Genomic DNA, 17,723 nt, shown 5'->3' with positions numbered 1-17,723 from the left:
CGGCAGAATTCACATCTTCAGTACTTAGTTCAACTCTCCAGAGGGATGGCTGTCAGGTTGTTACATGGAATGGGAAGCACTTAAAATGTTAACTGATTGAGAGGCCCTTCTAAGTAGCACAGTGGTAAAGAGACACATTATCCTCATCTGAGGAACAGGCAATTAGTGAATGTGTAGCCTGAGGAGTTTTAAAAACAGTGATCTTCAAGTCCCATTGAAATTCACCTGTTGAGCTGTGTATCTTAAGTGAGTCTAAATTTAAGACATCAGCAGAATGTGTCTGACAGAATCACTCGGTATTATGTGCCACTGCATCTTCGTGGACAGGTATACTTGTGCTGGATACTATTCATATATAGACTTGCACTGCATCTTTTAGCTTTTGGTCTCTGGTGTTGTGCTGCTATGGTGCTTAAGATGGTGATGATTTGAACTGCAGTGTAGATACAGAATGTGATTTTTCTGTTATTGCACCTGTGAAAGAATGAACTTGCATCTTTCATGCCCCCATGGAACCCCAGCCAATTAACTACTTTTGCGGTGCAGCCACTATTATCTTATTCTGAAACGTGGCAGACAATTTGTGCACAGCAACTCCCACAAGCACCATTGAGATATAAAACCCATTCATCTGTTGTGATGTTGGTTGAGGGATGAATGTTGGACACAACACCAGGAGAACTCCCTTTTCCTCTTTGAGGAGGCAGCTGGTGCCATGATTTGTTATATAAAGCGAAAGACAGCACATCCGACAGTGCAGCACTCCCTCAGTTCTGTACTCAAGTGTCGGGCTAAATGATTTGTTTCAGCCCACAACTTCTGACTGTAAGGTGCTATGTATCCTGTGAAGGGCACTCTGGAGATTAGCAAAAACACTATTGTCTGACACCGATGTGAAGGCATCTTTGAGCATGTGCAGTTTTCCTCATCCGTTGAGTATCAAGGGGAGTACAAGTTTACCTCAGTATTTGTAATTCTCTGTATCTGTAATCAGATGCCAGATTTGATAAATTATTTGGGATTAATTAATTGCAGTACCACAGTATGACATTAAATGTGACAATGCAGAATATGACATTAAATAGCAGGATACAGGTTTCTAACCAGGCCACATAAGCAATTTTGACAGGAAATTGAGGAGGAAAAGTAGTAGGAAATGAATATTGTTGATTATAGGTTTATGCGGATTAAGAATGTAATGTAATGGCATAGTGTAAAGTATATTAATGAATATTAAGCAATATAGATTATTGAGGATTAGATGTAGTAAATGTAATGGGAATGTGGATTGGGGATTAAGCATAGTATGTAGTATGTGAAATATCAAGGTATGTGAGCTATATCATCGGGCAGGATTTTCAGGCCATGGCAGGGGCGGGAAGGTAGGCGGACCGGACCCAAAAATACCAGTGCCGGCTGGCGTGCCGGTTTCCAGACCCTGTTCCTGGCACTGGCCATTTTTGTTGAAGCAGGATCGAGCCCAGCTTGGCTATCCACCCCATGTGGTAGGTAGCCGATTAGGCTCATTAAGAGCCTAATTAAGCCCACTTAAAGAAGGCCGACTGTAGGCCTCCAGTTTCCCGCACAGGCAGGGGACAGTTTAGGTGCCTGGAGGCGGGCACCGGGCAGCAGGCCTGGGAGACTAACGCTCCAGGCAGGCCTGCCTGCGGGGTGTGGGTGCAGTGACATCCCGCCCTTTAGAGGGGCTTCCGCTTCCCCTCTGCCCCCCCCCTCCCCCCCTCCCCCCCCCCCCATCTCCCACAGTGGTGGTCTGGCTGTAAGAACCATCTTTTAAGCTTTAAAATTGTTGATGAGTTTGCCCTCTCAGTTACTTACCATCCATGAAGGTTGCTGCTCCTCTCGTGCTGGAAGGGCTCTAAATTGGCCCTCCAGCTTCTAGAGCCAGCCTGCCATCCTTAATTGGACAGGGAGCCTGTCACTATGCCAATTAAGGGGGCCCCGCCATCAAAATCCCAGTGAGTGACTGTTTCTCATCTCCTACCTCCTCCACTGTTACTAAATTATCCGACTGCTTATCCAACATTCAGTACTGGATGAGCAGGGATCCCTTCCAATTAAATAGTGGGAAGATTGAAGCTATTGTTTTCAGTCCCCGCTCCAAACTCCATTCCCTAGCTATCAACTTTATTCCTCTCCCTTACAACAGTCTGGGATTAAGCCAGTCTTTCTGACCGGAAGACGAGCTTCTAACCTCATACTAAGATCGCCTATTTCCACCTTGGTAACATCGCCTGACTTCGCCCCTGTCTCAGCTCATCTGCCGCTGAAACCTTCATTCATGCACTCATTATCTCCAGACTTGATTATTCCAATGAACCCCTGGCTGGTCTCCCACATTCTACTCTCCGTAAACTTGAGGACATCCAGATCGCGGCTGTCTGTGTCTTAACTCACACCAAGTCCTGTGCCTCTATCACCCTTGTGTTTGCTGACCTACATTGACTCCTGGTTAATTTTAAGATTCACATCCATATTTTCAAATCCCTCCATGGCCTCGCCCCTCCCTATCTCTGTAATCTCCTCTAGCCGCACAACCCTCCAAGATATCTGCGTTGCTCTAATTTTGGCCTCTTGTGCATCCCTAATTTTAATCGCTCCACCATTGGTGGCCACATCTTCAGTTGCCTAGGCTCCAAGCTCTGGAATATCCTCCTTACACCTCTCTGCCTCTTCACCTCACTTTCCTCCTTTAAGACACTCCTTAAAACCTACCTCTTTGAGCAAACTTTTGGTCATCTGAACTAATATCTCCTTTTGTGACTCGGTGTCATACTTTGTATTATAATGCTCCTATAAAGCGCCTTGGGACGTTTTATAATGTTAAATGCACTGTATAAATATAAGTTGTTGTTCCTCTCCGGGGGTAGGTTCAGGACCCAGAAACAGTCCTGACTTCTGTTTCCCACCCCTGTAGGGAAAATGCAGCCCAAAATAGGCGCTGAAACTGTGCATGGGCTGAAGTGTGTCCTCTGCAGTTATGACATCACCAAATACAGCTTAGCAAAAAACATTCGTAAAAGTCTCTCTGGTGGGGAACAGATGAAGTTTGGATCAAAAGGCATACAGTGAATTCCCAATCTTGGCTTTGCTATTTAGTGGGAGATAATGTGGAGGGGGGAGGCATATGTGAGAGATGATATAAGACCAATAGCAGAAGAATGCTTGATATGAAAGCTTGACAATTTGTAGTTGGTGATTGCTATGAATAGCTTTTCCTGTACTAAATTTCATTCTCCTTCTGTTTGTTCACAGTGGGTACTGGCGTTTGAGATCTTTATACCACTGGTGCTCTTTTTCATTTTGCTGGGACTACGTCAGAAGAAGCCAACTATTCCTGTCAAAGAAGGTACTGTATTTGGAGCATCTGATAATCTGAACGTTGTTGAAATTATAGTAAAAATGGGACTCGCTCCTTGTCAGCCCGTGCAATCCAAAATCATCCGATTTGAAAGATCCATTTTGGTTGGAAGAACTCATTAGGACTTCAACATTTAATGAACTTGTGGACAGGGCTGTTCACTTCAAGTAGCGCAGGCAATGCAAGCAATCATGGATAGCTCATCTTACCAGGGAAGTGGAGGACTCAAAAGTTATACTTCAGACATCATTTTTAAATAACAAAACCACATAAGTATATCATTAGCCTAGGTGGTGGGATAAGTGCCACGTGTCAGTCTTTGAAATGACGATGGGTACAGTCAGGAATTAAAGTTTAGGTATTTCCTTCGCCTTTCTAGTTGTTTATTTGGGTGCTTTTAAATGTTTTTTTCCACACAGAATTTCCTCATCTTTGCTGAAGGTTGTGCCTCATATAAGGTTATGGTTTCATGGACACACCTGTGGCACCTTACTAAAATGGGCATTTTCACATGTGTGAGCTTGTGGTGAGCATTGCGAGGCTACTTAACCATGATGAAAGTACTTGGAACTGATATCCAAACATGTGAACATTACTGCGATCACCCCTCCCCTGTTCCCACCCCTTTCACTTTTAGCTAGCTGCCACCCATCTGAAGTCATTGCCATCTTTCCCATTCTTGAATCCCACTTTCAAGTGTAAACTTACGTTTAAGGATTGGTCCCCATCTGGTTTGAGGTAGAGGTGTTCCCTTTTCCTCTGCTTACTTACAAGTAAGAAAATTGATAAACAGAGGGCTATGGAACCAGGCCATGCTTGGTCTGTTGTTCCGTAGGCAATGGCAGACATCGTCGTTTGTTGAGATGTTGTATATGGAAAAAGTATCGTACAAAAGAGATGGACAGGTAAAGCCTAGCTGGTCCCTCAAACCTGCTCCACAGCCATGATGGCTGGAGCCTTATGACTAGATTCTTCCTACCCACTAGCAACCATGCAATCTTCCAGAAGAGGCAAAGAACCAGGTAAAACCCAGGGTGAATATAAGCAAACAAAGCTGTGGAAAATTCCTGTCTGATTCCTTCAGGCAATCGCAACCAGTCCGGAGATCACATTGACTATGTATATGCTAATCATTAAACTACTTAGCTTCCATATGATACGATTGCTGCCTCAGTCAAAAACAAGTGCTACTCCCTTTGAATCTATTATCCAAGTGTTGGCCCATCTTGATATTTGAATGGGGTGACTCTCCTTTTTCTCCCCTTTTGTCTTCTCTTCCTTTCCACCCCAATGCCTAAAATGCAGTGATGCAGTAGCGACAGCACTTGAGCAACACAATTGCCTGTCGGTGTTCAGACTGAAACAAAAAGCCAGTTCAGTACTTATCCTTTGAGTTGGACAGCTCCAGTCAGAAACTATTAGTCAGTTCACTGCTTCAGTAATGATCTGCTGCTGACACTTTTCAAACATTTAATACTGTAGGAAAATAACAAGCTAATCAGAGGGACCAATTATGGAATTAATTACATGCCCATTAGCAGTGAGAAGTGATTTCATTCACAGTATGAGGGTCAGTTTGGGGAGGAGAGGAACGAAACATATGAAGGTGACCGAGTGGAATGAAGTCTTACTACTGCACAGCTGGAAGGACGAGATGATCCTCTTCACCTGAAAAAGAGGACACTCTACTCCAAACAACGTTTTATGTTAGAGAGGATTCTTTTAGTGGCCTTGCATCATTCCAATACACAAACATGTTGGGCTTTCCATCTACCTGGTTTTGGAGTGGCTGTCTTGAAATTTTGAAAATATAATCTGGATGCCAAATATCTGATTTTATTTTTCTTCTAAATGAAAGTCCAGCATATTCACTTACTTCTATGACTTGATATTGAGGCATTAATGATGTGAGCTATCACAGACTTTCATGGATTTATATCATTAGCAAAAGACAAACTGCTGTATCAAAGCCATGATTGCACCCTACTATATCCTGTATAGTTATGACTTAACCTAAAAAAACCCCACTGTGTAGAAAATTGTGAACCAAGTGCAGTGGGAATTTATTGGAAAGATGCAACTTAAAGACCCAAAGGGTAAGAGATTTCTGGCATTTGAAGTTCAATCACCAGCCTGAATCCTGCTGCTCCTAAGTCACCAATTCTATCAAAATTACTACCGGCCGACAAAATAACTGTAAATAACCCACTGCGTCCTAGGAATGTGACTTAAAATCCACCTGTCATAATCACAACATTGGGCAGGGGATGGGAGCTGAGGAGAAGTGAAGAAGGAGATTGTTTGAATCAATCGTGCCATCATATATGGTGTGAGAAATTTAAACTGTTTCAAAGATGCAGTCCAATCTCTGATGTGAAATACATTTAGCTAGTCTTGGGACACTGACCAGAAAGGTCCATTAATTGGCACTAAATTAGCAATCCTGATCCGAGAATTTACAGAGCACTTGTTGAGGGAAATGGAAAAATGGCAATCAAGCATGCAGTTAGGATGAGTTCTTTTGAGTTTGGGATGAGGTAGAGTGTTGGGTCAGAGTGGGGGGAGTGTCACTTGCAGTAAGCTGTATTATGTCTAATCTTGGGGGAGCTTGCTTTTGACATATAAGGTGTCTGAAATGGAAAAGGTTCCATTCTTAATGCAAATTCTCTTCTATCTGATTAATGCAAAAATTTATATGCAAGAAAAAAACAATAAATTTGGTAATGTGCTCTATTAAGTTCGGAAGATGTAGTAATTTGCAGTGAAAAGTAAACAGCAAACTATAGCAGTCAACTTATTAAAAAATATCGACACTTCCATGGTTAGGGCATGGTATTGAGATGAAGAAAGTCCCAGAACTGATCTCAACTGGCATAGCAGTAAGGGTCCCTACAAACTTCTGCCCCCCACCCCCCCGCCAACCCCCGATGCCCCAGGGACAGCAGTAAGAGGCACTGCAAACATCAGTTACTCATCCCAGCACCTGTGACAACTGTAATGAACACTACAAACCTCAGTTCCCCAACCTCCCCCCTTTCAGCAGTAAGGGACATTGCAACACCCCTGGTACAGGTTAGAAAAAATTCAGCCATGATGTCCCTGCTGATTGATGTGTGCTTGCACGTGGTTCAACAACGTGTTGGCAGTCGCGAATTAGGCCCACCACATGAATAGCCAATTGGCAAAGGCAGAACAGAATGCTGAAGACTGTGAAACTGATCTCGAGCACAGGTTAGGTGAGGAGGAAGAAAATGGAAAATATATTGAAATAGTTGGCCTTTGCCCGTTCAGTGACTCACTAGAGCTGAAACCTTGTAAATTGCAGCGTTATTGTCATAGAAACTTCTAGCTCACTTCCTCCCTGTCTCTTTATGCAATAATGATCTTATGTAGATGATTTTTTTTCACTGAAGCAATGAGTTCAACCCAGTCATATCTAACCAATAAATTAACACATTCCAACCCTTGCAGCTCTAAATCTATTAATAGGCACGGATGTGGAGTTATTTACATAAAATTACCTATAGTTTGCAGTACGGAAACAGACCATTTGGTCCAACTGGACTCTGTTGGTGTTTATGCTTCACAATAGCCTTCTCAAACTCTACTTATGTACTTATCTAGCTTCTCCTTAAATGCATATATGCCAGTCTCCTTAAATATTCCTTGTGGTAGCAAGTTCCACATTCTCTGGGTAAAGAAGCTTCTCCTGAATTTCTTATTCGATTTATTAGTGACTGTCATATATTTATAGACCCTAGTTTTGGTCTCTCCACAAGTGGGAACAACATTAAGTCTACCTTATCAAACCCCTTCATAATATTAAAGACCTCTATAAGGTCACTCCCCAACCTTTTCTCAAGAGAAAAGAGGGTCACCTTATTCAGTATTTTTTTGTCATAAAATAAGTTAGGCCCATGGGCCCATTCAAGCTTGTGAATCGAGAAAATGCAACCGATCCCCAGCACAGCATTTAAATGTCTTTGAAGTAACTCAATGGTTTTTTTTAACTGGACTGTCCTATCACTTCCATTTCAAGTATTGGGTTACTCATCATGTGAACAAAAATCACCATTAAATTTGTCTTTTCCTGTCAGAACCTGTATCGCTTGATCCAATGACACCTTTGCAGCCCTTTTGTGGCCATCTCTGACGAACTGAATCATATACCTGCTGTATCTTCTTGGTACCATGCCTTAACTATGAGACTACTTAAAGTAATGACAGCAAGGCAACATGAAATAGTATATGAACTGGGTGGCAATGGCACTAACCTTTCGCCTGTAGGACCTGGATTCAAACTTTAGTCCATATTGGTAGGATGAAAGTACACCCTTATTATGCTTGGTTAGTCTCAACACATTTTGTATTGTGAGATGTATACTGACTAGAGAGAGCACTATGCTGTACCTGACTATTGCACACTGAACCTTGGGAGTGCTTCATGCTGACACACGGTGCCCAAAACTTTCCAGTAGAAACATGCCTCACTCTAATGATCACAATATGCGTAGGGGAAAAGAAGATAACTGTCGTCCTCTGCTTTCCTGCTGCCTGACTAATAATTGTGTCAGCAATTATTAGGATAAGTCTCTGCTGAAGGGCCATAACTGTTGGCTGTGGTGAAAGGGGATAAGGAATATTAAAAGATGATTGTAACTAGTTTGTTTTTATTTACAGCAACTCGCCTGACTTGTGAGTTTAATAGGAAGAAAACTGGAATGTGCATTTAAAAAAAAAAAATTATGTTACCGAGCCAAGGCTGGTAGATGGAGTTGAGGTACAGATCAGTCTGATCTAATTGAATGGTGGATCGGGCTCAAGCGACTAAATGGCTCACTCCTGCTCCCGTGATCCTATTCTTTGATTCTAACGCAGGTTCATTCTACTATGTGTTACCAGCCTGTTATTTTTTTAAATGTAAAGTCTAGGGTTGGGATCTACCTTGCTGTTCACAATCCCCATTGCCATTTGAGCTAGTCCTGGCTCATAAGGACTTATTTTGCTCAGTGCAAACCCCAGGTAAGGACTGCTGCCCATTAAAGGAAAAAGAAGTGAGTGAAGCTAGAATGATTGAAGGGATTTGATTAAATGTTGTGTTTTCCATGGTTGTCTGGTGCCAACCAGCGATGGTGACCTTGGTCCACGTTGCTACATTTTTAATGGACGCCATTGAGAAACTGAGGGCTGGATGGGGCAGGTTAATGAAGAATCATTATGCTTTATTGCCCAATACGATTTTAGGAAAGCCTAACCTTGGGTTTATAGATACTACAGTCTTCATTCAGATTTGGAGCAAGGTTTATTTTTTTCACAATTTAACTCATTCCTTTTTATCATTGAGTGTCAACTTTAATTACAGCTATCAAATGCTTTAAGGTAGGTTCGGAAATATCCTTTTGAATAAGGAGTCAATGGTTCATCAAAAATCAGCCAACATTTTGCAAACACTCTCCACTTGGGAATAATATAAGATAAATTATAATGATGAAATGCCTTTGCTGTGAGGGTTTTGTTGACTGATAATTTGTTCCATATTAATACTTATATTTACATTTCCGGTTACGTGTACAGATTGCATGCAATAAATTCCTGTGGGTTACTTTGTTTTTGCTCCGTTCTAATTGTCTTCAATATTGTGTATTTTCTGTTCAAGTCTCTGTGGTTTGTGCTGGTTAACTATGTGCACACTGATTGTATCCCTGTACACTCCTGTAAGTTTAAAAAAAACCCACACAATTACATAATTACAGTTTATATATAAAGTGTAACTTTTTTCTTGAACTTTTTTCTTTGAGCTGGAGTTAAGTAATTTAACACAATGATACCTGACAACACAGACACAAGTCAATTAGCATGGAATGTTTCAAAGATAATTTGTCAATAAACTCACTTTAACTGCCACATTCTCTTGTAAACCCCAGAACTTGCTGATATTCTTCCTTCCCTCTGTCCTGCACCCTAAATATTTAAGCCTATGGCCTGTAGTGTGGAGTCATTTAGAGCATAGACTTAAACCCACTATCAGTACTGCTGTCTGATCACTTAGCAAACTAACAGGGCAAGGTAGAGCACGTGGGGGAAGTCAGGGCAGAGGTGCTGCTTTTGCACACTGTTGTAAGCTGCTCCACCCAGTGGCCTCCCCTAGTAATTCAAGAAACTCGTACCATCTGTGGCAAACAGATTGGGACCTCTTCAGCATGGACACACAGCTGGTTAAGAGGATTTAGGATGGATAGGATTTCAATTTCTCCATTGGAAGAGCAGGCCTATTTTTGACACATGCTCATTGCAAGAAGCTTAAGAAGGACATTCAAAAATAATTTTCTAACATCATCAAGGTCATCAGGTTTCTGTAGCCCACTGTTAGTAATAAAGCCACACATTGCAAGATACCATGGAGTCCTGTGTCCTGGAATTTTCCAATATCTGTTGCCTGTAACTATTTGCCAGTTAATTTTGATTTTCAAATGGACATGTGGCAGCACTGGTACTGGATAAGTTTAGTTCCCTGGGTGTCCAATACTTTGGTGCCATGACCAAGTGGAATTGTTAACGTCTGAGCCATTCAACTCGGACAGGTGAGTGGAGGGAGGGGGGAGGTGTAACTACATCACAGTTGAGCCCAATCCTGCCCTCACTAGGTCATTTTTGGATACTTTAAACAAGAATATGGCACTATATTTCCTAATCCACGTGTTGTTTCTCCTTTCTAATTACCTTGAATCAGCGATGGCCTTTTGCAGCATTCAGCCCATCTGTCATTTAAGTTCCCTTTATGCTGTGGGATGATCCTGGCATTTTCACCATCTGGTGAAGGTGCTGATTAATACCAGTAAAACTAAAAAAAAAAATTCCAAGTTTGCGAAGTATCGGGGGTGCACCATTCCTTTTTCCGTCCTCCCTGCCCTAACAATGCCTGGAGAATAAAATGGTGATGGAGCTCACCAGTTGTTAATTCACTTGTGTCAGGGACCACCATAACTCACTCACGCTTGCAGCACTCACAAGTTCTGAGTTTTTTTGTAACCTCAGAAAGAATGCTTAGGGCATGGCACACTATCCGAATTAGCTCCACGTTGCAAGTGAGCAGCGGAAGGCCTCGCACAGTTTGTGATTGTTTGAGACTGCACACATGCTCATGCGGTTTGGTATTAAATTTATGGTGAATTCTCTGAGATCTGAATTCATTTTAATATTGATTATTTTTTTCTTTTCTCATTGTGTGTTTTCTTTCTTTGTAACATCCTTTTCTTTTCACCTGTACACCTGCTTGACTTGCTGCAATACTGCATGCTGTCCAGTCTGTAAGTTGCTGGTTTGGATGGTTTTTCTTTAAACAAAACATCATGGGAAAATAGTGAATAAACGATAATATCTCTCCCTTAACGATTAACTTGTTCAGATTAGACTAGACACGAGGTCTGATGAACAATATCACATACTCTGCAACACACTCAACTTCAGCTTAATAAGGGCATACCCCTTGTGGAATGATGCGTGCCATTCACCAGGATTGTAACAGATGCTGCTTGTGTTTCTGGCTCTAAAACAGCTTTCAGTTCTTTACAACTTTAATTAAAAGTTAACCCAAGTTTCAAACGTTCTTGGATGCTGTTGTGCAGCAAGTAGACACTGCCCAGCAACCAATATGTTCGTCCTGAAGCGGAGATTTCAGAGCAAGCTGAGCTTGAAGGACCAGGAAACAATTCAAAACCACAGTGGTGCCCCTTGATCAATAATAGGAAGGGATGAATTGCTCCCATCAGAGGAATTGTCTGTAACATTCACCAAACCAATTTGATCTGGCATCTGATCTCACCTCCGTCCTCTTTTGATGAAAGCTAACTTGCAGCCTGAGGTGTAACGGAGGAACATAGCATTGAGGAACGGCAACAAGAGGCAAACTGCTCGAGCAAATTTGCAATGAGTATTTTTCCTCTTTGTTCAAAACAGTGCTTCAGGCTCTATTTTTAAAATTTAAATTTTAATTACTTAAAGATTATTAAAATTTTTATTTCTGCTATTGAAGAAAGGAGGGAGAAAGATAACAGGGATCTACAGGCGTTAGCCTGACATCAGTCCTTGGGAAAATGCTGAAATCTATTATTAAGGAAGTCTTAACAATGCACTTAGAAAATGATAATATGATCAGACAAAGTCAACATGGTTCTACGAAAGGCAAATCGTGTTTCACAAATTTATTAAGAGCTTTTTGAGGTTGTAGCTAGTAGGTGGATAAAGGGGAATCAGTAAATGCAGTATACCTAGATTTCCAAAAGACATTTGATAAGGTGCCACATTAAAGGTTAATGCGCAAAATAAGGGCTTATGGAGTTTTTTTAAATATTCATTCATGGGATGTGGGTGTCGCTGGCCAGGCCAGCATTTATTGCCCATCCCTAATTGCCCTTGAGAAGGTGGTGGTGAGCTGTCTTCTTGAACCAGTCCATGTGGGGCAGGTAGTCAAGAAGGCATACGGCATGCTTGCCTTCATCGGTCGGGGCATAGAGTATTAAAATTGGCAAGTCATGCTGCAGCTGTACAGAACTTTAGTTAGGCCACACTTAGAATATTGCGTGCAATTCTGGTCGCCACACTACCAGAAGGACGTGGAGGCTTTGGAGAGGGTACAGAAGAGGTTTACCAGGATGTTGCCTGGTTTGGAGGGCATTCGCTATGAGGAGAGGTTGGATAAACTCGGACTGTTTTCACTGGAACGACGGAGGTGGAGGGGTGACATGATAGAGGTTTACAAAGTTATGAGCGGCATGGACAGTGGATAGTCAGAAGCTTTTTGCCAGGGTGGAAGAGTCAGTTACTAGGGGACATAGGTTTAAGGTGAGAGGGGCAAAGTTTAGAGGGGATGTGCGAGGCAAGTTCTTTACACAGAGGTGAGTGCCTGGAGCTTGCTGCTGGGGGAGGTGGTGGAAGCAGGTACGATAATGACGTTTAAGAGGCATCTTGACAAATACATGAATAGGATGGGACTAGAGGGATACGGTCCCCGGAAATGCAGAAGGTTTTAGTTTAGGCAGGTATCGATCGGAGCAGGCTTGGAGGGCCGAATGGCCTGTTCCTGTGCTGTACTGTTGTTTGTTCTTTGTTTGTTCTTTGTACATCCACAGTGCTGTTAGGGAGTTCCAGGATCTTGACCCCGCGACAGTGAAGGAATGGCGATATCGTTCCAAGTCAAAATGGTGTGTGACTTGGAGGGGAACTTGCAAGTGGTGCTATTCCCATGCATCTGCTGCCCTTATCCTTCTAGTTGGTAGAGATCACGGGTTTGGAAGGTGCTGTCTAAGGAGCCTTGGTGCGTTGCTGCAGTGCATCTTGTAGGTGGTACACACTGCTGCCACTGTGCATCGGTGGTGGAGGGAGTGAATGTTTGTAGATGGGGTGCCAATCAAGCGGGCTGCTTTGTCCTGGATGGTGTTGAGCTTCTTGAATGTTGATGGAGCTCCACCCATCCAGGCAAGTATTCCATCACACTCCTGACTTGTGCCTTGTAGATGGTGGACAGGCTTTGGGGAGTCAGGAGGTGAGTTACTCGTCGCAGGATTCTTAGCCTCTGACCTGCTCTTGTAGCCACAGTATTTATATGGCTACTCCAGTTCAGTTTCTGGTCAATAGTAGCCCCTAGGATGTTGATAGTGGGGAATTCAGTGATGGTAATGCCATTGAATGTCAAGGGGAGATGGTTAGATTCTCTCTTGTTGGAGATGGTCATTGCCTGGCACTTGTGTGGTGCGAATGTTACTTGCCACTTATCAGCCCAAGCCTGGATATTGTCCAAGTCTTGCTGCATTTCTACATGGACTGCTTCAGTATCTGAGGAGTCACGAATGGTGCTGAACATTGTGCAATCATCAGCGAACATCCCCACTTCTGACCTTATGATTGAAGGAAGGTCATTGATGAAGCAGCTGAAGATGGTTGGGCCTAGGACACTACCCTGAGAAACTCCTGCAGTGATGTCCTGGAGCTCAGATGATTGATCTCCAACAACCACAACTATTGTCCTTTGAGCTAGGTATGATTCCAACCAGCGGAGAGTTTTCCCCCTGCTTGGGCTCCTTGATGCCATACTCGGTCAACTGCTGCTTTGACATCAAGGGCAGTCACTCTCACCTCAGTTGGGGGGTAATATATTAGCATGGATAGAGGATTGGTTAATGGACAGGAAGTGAAGGGTGGGGTTAAATAGGGCGTTTTCAAGTTGGCAGGCTGTAATTAGTGGAGTGCCGTAAGGATCAGTGCTGGGTCCTCAGCTATTTACAATCTATATTAATGACTTAGACTAAGAGACCAAGATTAATGTATCTAAGTTTGCTGATGATACAAAGCTAGGTGGGAATGTAAGCTGTGAGGAGGACACAAAGAAGCTGCAAAAAGATACAGACAGGTTAAGTGAGTGGGCAGCAAGGTGGCAGATGGAGTATAATGTGGGCAAGTGTGAGGTTATTCACTTTGGTAGTAAGAAGGAAAAGCAGAAAGCAGAATATTTTTAAAAGGCGTGAAACTTATAAGTTGTGATGTTCAGAGAGACTAGGTTGTGCTCGTACAAGGAACATAGAAAGCTAGCATGCAGATACAGCAAGAAATTAGGAAGGCAAATGGCATGTTGGCCTTTATTGCAAGGGGAGTACAGGAAGAAAGAACAGGGAAGTCGCTACAATTTTACAAGGCTTTGGAGACACACCTGGAGTACTACGTGTGGTTTTGGCCTCCATATCTAAGGAAGAATATATTTGCCTAGGAGGTGGTACAATGGGATGAGAGGGTTGACCGATGATGAGAGACTGCATAAATTTGGTCTATACCCCCTGGAGTTTAGAAGAATGACAGGTGATCTCACTGAGAAGGGAGGTAGAGAGAAAACAGGGAATTATAGACCAGTCAGCGCGACGTCGGTAGTGGGGAAACTTCTAGAGTCCATTATCAAAGATTTTAATAGCAGAGCACTTAGAGAACAGTGGTAGAATCGGGCAGAGTCAGCATGGATTTACGAAAGGGAAATCATACTTGACAAATCTGCTAGAATTCTTCAAGGATGTAACTAGTAGAGCTGATGAGGGGGAGCTGGTGGATGTGGTTTATTTGGACTTTCAGTTCGCTTTCGACAAAGTCCCACATAAGAGATTAGCAGGTAAAATTAAAGCGTATGGGATTGGGGGTAGTGTATTGCGATGGATAGAAAATTGGTTGGCACACAAGAAACAAAGAGTAGGGATAAATGGGTGTTTTTCCGAATGGCAGGCAGTGACTAGTGGGGTACCGCAGGGATCCGTGCTAGGACCCCAGCTATTTACAATATACATTAATGATTTAGATGAGGGAACTAAATGTAATATCTCCAAATTTGCAGATGACACAAAACTGGGTGGGAGGGTGATTTGTGAGGAGGATACAGAGAGGCTTCAGGGTGATTTAGACAAGTTGAGTGAGTGGGCTAATGCATGGTAGATGCAGTTAATGTGGATAAATGTGAGGTTATCTACTTTGGTAGCAAAAACAGGAAGGCAGATTATTATCTGAATGGCTATAAACTGAGAGAGGGGACTATGCAGCGAGGTCTGGGTGTTCTCGTACACCAGTCGCTGAAGGTAAGCATGCAGGTGCAACTGGCGGTAAAAAAGGCAAATGGTATGTTGGCCTTCATAGCGAGAGGATTCAAGTACAGGAGCAGGGATGTCTTGCTGCAATTATACAGGGCCTTGGTGAGGCCACACCTGGAATATTGTGTGCAGTTTTGGTCTCCTTATCTGAGGAAGGATGTTCTTGCCATAGAGGGAGTGCAACAAAGGTTTACCAGACTGATTCCTGGGATGGTGGGACTGATGTATGAGGAGAAATTGAGTCTGTTAGGATTATATTCGCTGGATTTCAGAAGAGTGGGGGGGGGGGGGCATCTCATAGAAACCTATAAAATTCTAACAGGACTTGACAGGGTAGATGCAGGAAGGATGTTCCCGATGGTGGGGGAGTCCAGAACCAGGGGTCATAGTCTAAGGATACGGGGTAAACCTTTCAGGACTGAGATGAGGAGTAATTTCTTCACCCAGAGAGTGGTGAGCCTGTGGAATTCACTACCACAGAAAGCGGTTGAGGCCAAAACGTTGTATGTTTTCACGAAGGAGTTAGATATAGCTCTTGGGTCCAAAGGGATCAAAGGGTATGGGGCAAAAGCGGGAACAGGTTACTGAGTTGGATGATCAGCCATGATCATAATGAATGGTGGAGCAGGCTCGAAGGGCCGAATGGCCTACTCCTGCTCCTATTTTCTATATTTCTATGAAACATATAAGATTCTGAAGCGGCTTGACAGGGTAGACACTTAGTGGTTGTTTCCCCTGGCTGGGAAATCTAGAAGATGGGGACGCAGTCTCAGGATAAGGGACTGAGATGAGGAGAAATTTCTTCTCTCAAAGGGTTGTGAATCTTTGGAATTCTCTACCCCGGAGGGTTGTGGATGCTCCATCATTGAACTTATTTAAGGTTGAGATAGGCAGATTTTTGGTTCCTCAGGGAATCAAGGGATATAGGGAGCAGGCGGGAAAGTGGAGTTGGGGCAGAAGATCAGCCGTGATTATACTGAATGGCGGAGCAGGCTCAAGGGGTCTACTCCTACTCCTGTATCTTATGATCTTATGTTCTTAATGTGAAAGCTAATTGCAGGAACCTTACTAATACTAACCATTAAGAAAAAGAGAATCTGCTGGGTCTTAACATGTGGTACTCTTTCGGTACTTAACTTCAGTGAGGCTGTGAGAGTGATGATCTGCACAATGAGCCTGGCTTCTTCAGACTTCACCCGGCACTCTGGAGCACCTCGACCTTTGTCTGAGCAGAAAGCATGTTTGGTGCGGGTGGGAGGCTGAAGCTATCAGCAGGGAGCACCTCTATGCTCCGAATTTATAAATCATAACAAAAAAAAAAGAATTCTGCGCATGCTACAGCAACTAGTAACCATACCGAGAGACTTCAGAAATGCAGTTCAAGCACAAATCAGCTCTGATTTAATGAAGTAGTTTGAACAGGGTCAAGGAACTGAATGGCATATGCCTGTTCCTGTAAATAAAGCTTGAGATCCTTTATTGAGAATAGACAACTCTTTTAAACCATGTTGAAAAGCACTCAGCTTAAACCATGCTGAAAATGCTGGAAAACACTCAGCAGATCAGGCAGCCTCTGTGGAGAGAGAAACAGTTAACATTTCAGGTCCATGACCTTTAATTCTGTTGCTCGCTACACAGTTGCTGCATGACCTACTGAGCATTTTCCAGCACTTTCTATTTTTATTTCAGACTTCCAGCATCAGCAGTATTTTACTTTTGTACTCTTAAACTAAGATTGCTTTCCCAAAGCTGTAATTTGAGATTCAACAAGGGAAAATGTAACCCTTTGAAAAAGAACAGGTAGAGACCCACTTTCACGGATACACTGAAACCTTAGTGTCACTGAAGGGAAAGCCACTTGACACTAATGCTTAATTTGTAGCAGAGACGCACTGTTCACATCCCATTGAATGGACTGAAATATCCAAATTCATTTTGATGAGTTTGAAGGGGTTTATTTTTGGAAGGGGAAAGGGTCAAATATCCATCAGAACTTCAAAGATGATGAACCTGGAGCCAGAAACCTTTGGAATGGTGACAATCCTAAAGAGTATAGAACAGTGAAATGGTAAAACATCATTCAGGAAAGAACTTCTGTAAAGCAGCACACTTGTTGATACAGTAGGCGTTCAAATTCATTCAAGAAGCAAAATAGAATACACTGTAGCAAGCACTGAAATAAATTACAGTTCCTCATGTTATTTTAAACATTTAAAGTTATTGAAGAACAATAAGATGATAGTACACTGAATGGCTCGTAAACTGGAAGTGTAGCTATAACCACTGACATACAAAAATGGCCAAGGTGATAAACAAACCCAATCTTCACTTGGCAGTCTGCAGCAGCTGTTTGTGAAACTGCTTATAGCCAATGGAGGTCCTATTTTGGCTTAGTGACCAATTGGCTGTTATTCACTTGTGGATGGATTTTTTTCTCTCCCCATTTTACAAAGATTGGCACTTGCTCATCAAACCCTGCTCCTGTTGCATTATCCAATGAAGAAGTGAATGTTGCAGATGTGGGAGAATTTTCACCAGTCCCCGAACATCATAACCTTCATAATGTAATATGAAGATTACATTAGTATATTCAGCCATTAGTGATGTACTCCTGAGTGCGAACCTCATTTCAAAAGCTGTTGTGTTCTGACCAGAGTGGATAGTTCCTACGGCCAAGTACCTCAAAGACAAACTAACTATACTTAGTATTCAACTTAGGGTCAATG

At 42.7% G+C, this 17,723-nt stretch overlaps 1 protein-coding gene across 4 annotated transcripts in view; it reads left to right on the top strand.

Moving 5' to 3' along the window:
• abca2 (ATP-binding cassette, sub-family A (ABC1), member 2) overlaps positions 1–17,723 on the top strand; it is a 585,325-nt gene that overhangs the window by 179,686 nt on the left and 387,916 nt on the right. For all 4 annotated transcript variants that reach the window (XM_068012728.1, XM_068012729.1, XM_068012727.1 and 1 more), the window contains one exon: positions 3,274–3,367. In XM_068012728.1, the coding sequence (XP_067868829.1) occupies positions 3,274–3,367 (94 nt within the window). The remainder of the gene's footprint in view (positions 1–3,273; positions 3,368–17,723) is intronic.

This window comes from Heterodontus francisci, chromosome 32 (assembly GCF_036365525.1).
Source record: "Heterodontus francisci isolate sHetFra1 chromosome 32, sHetFra1.hap1, whole genome shotgun sequence".
Classification (NCBI taxonomy): Eukaryota; Metazoa; Chordata; class Chondrichthyes; order Heterodontiformes; family Heterodontidae; genus Heterodontus; species Heterodontus francisci.
This window is presented reverse-complemented; position numbering and strand designations above follow the sequence as displayed.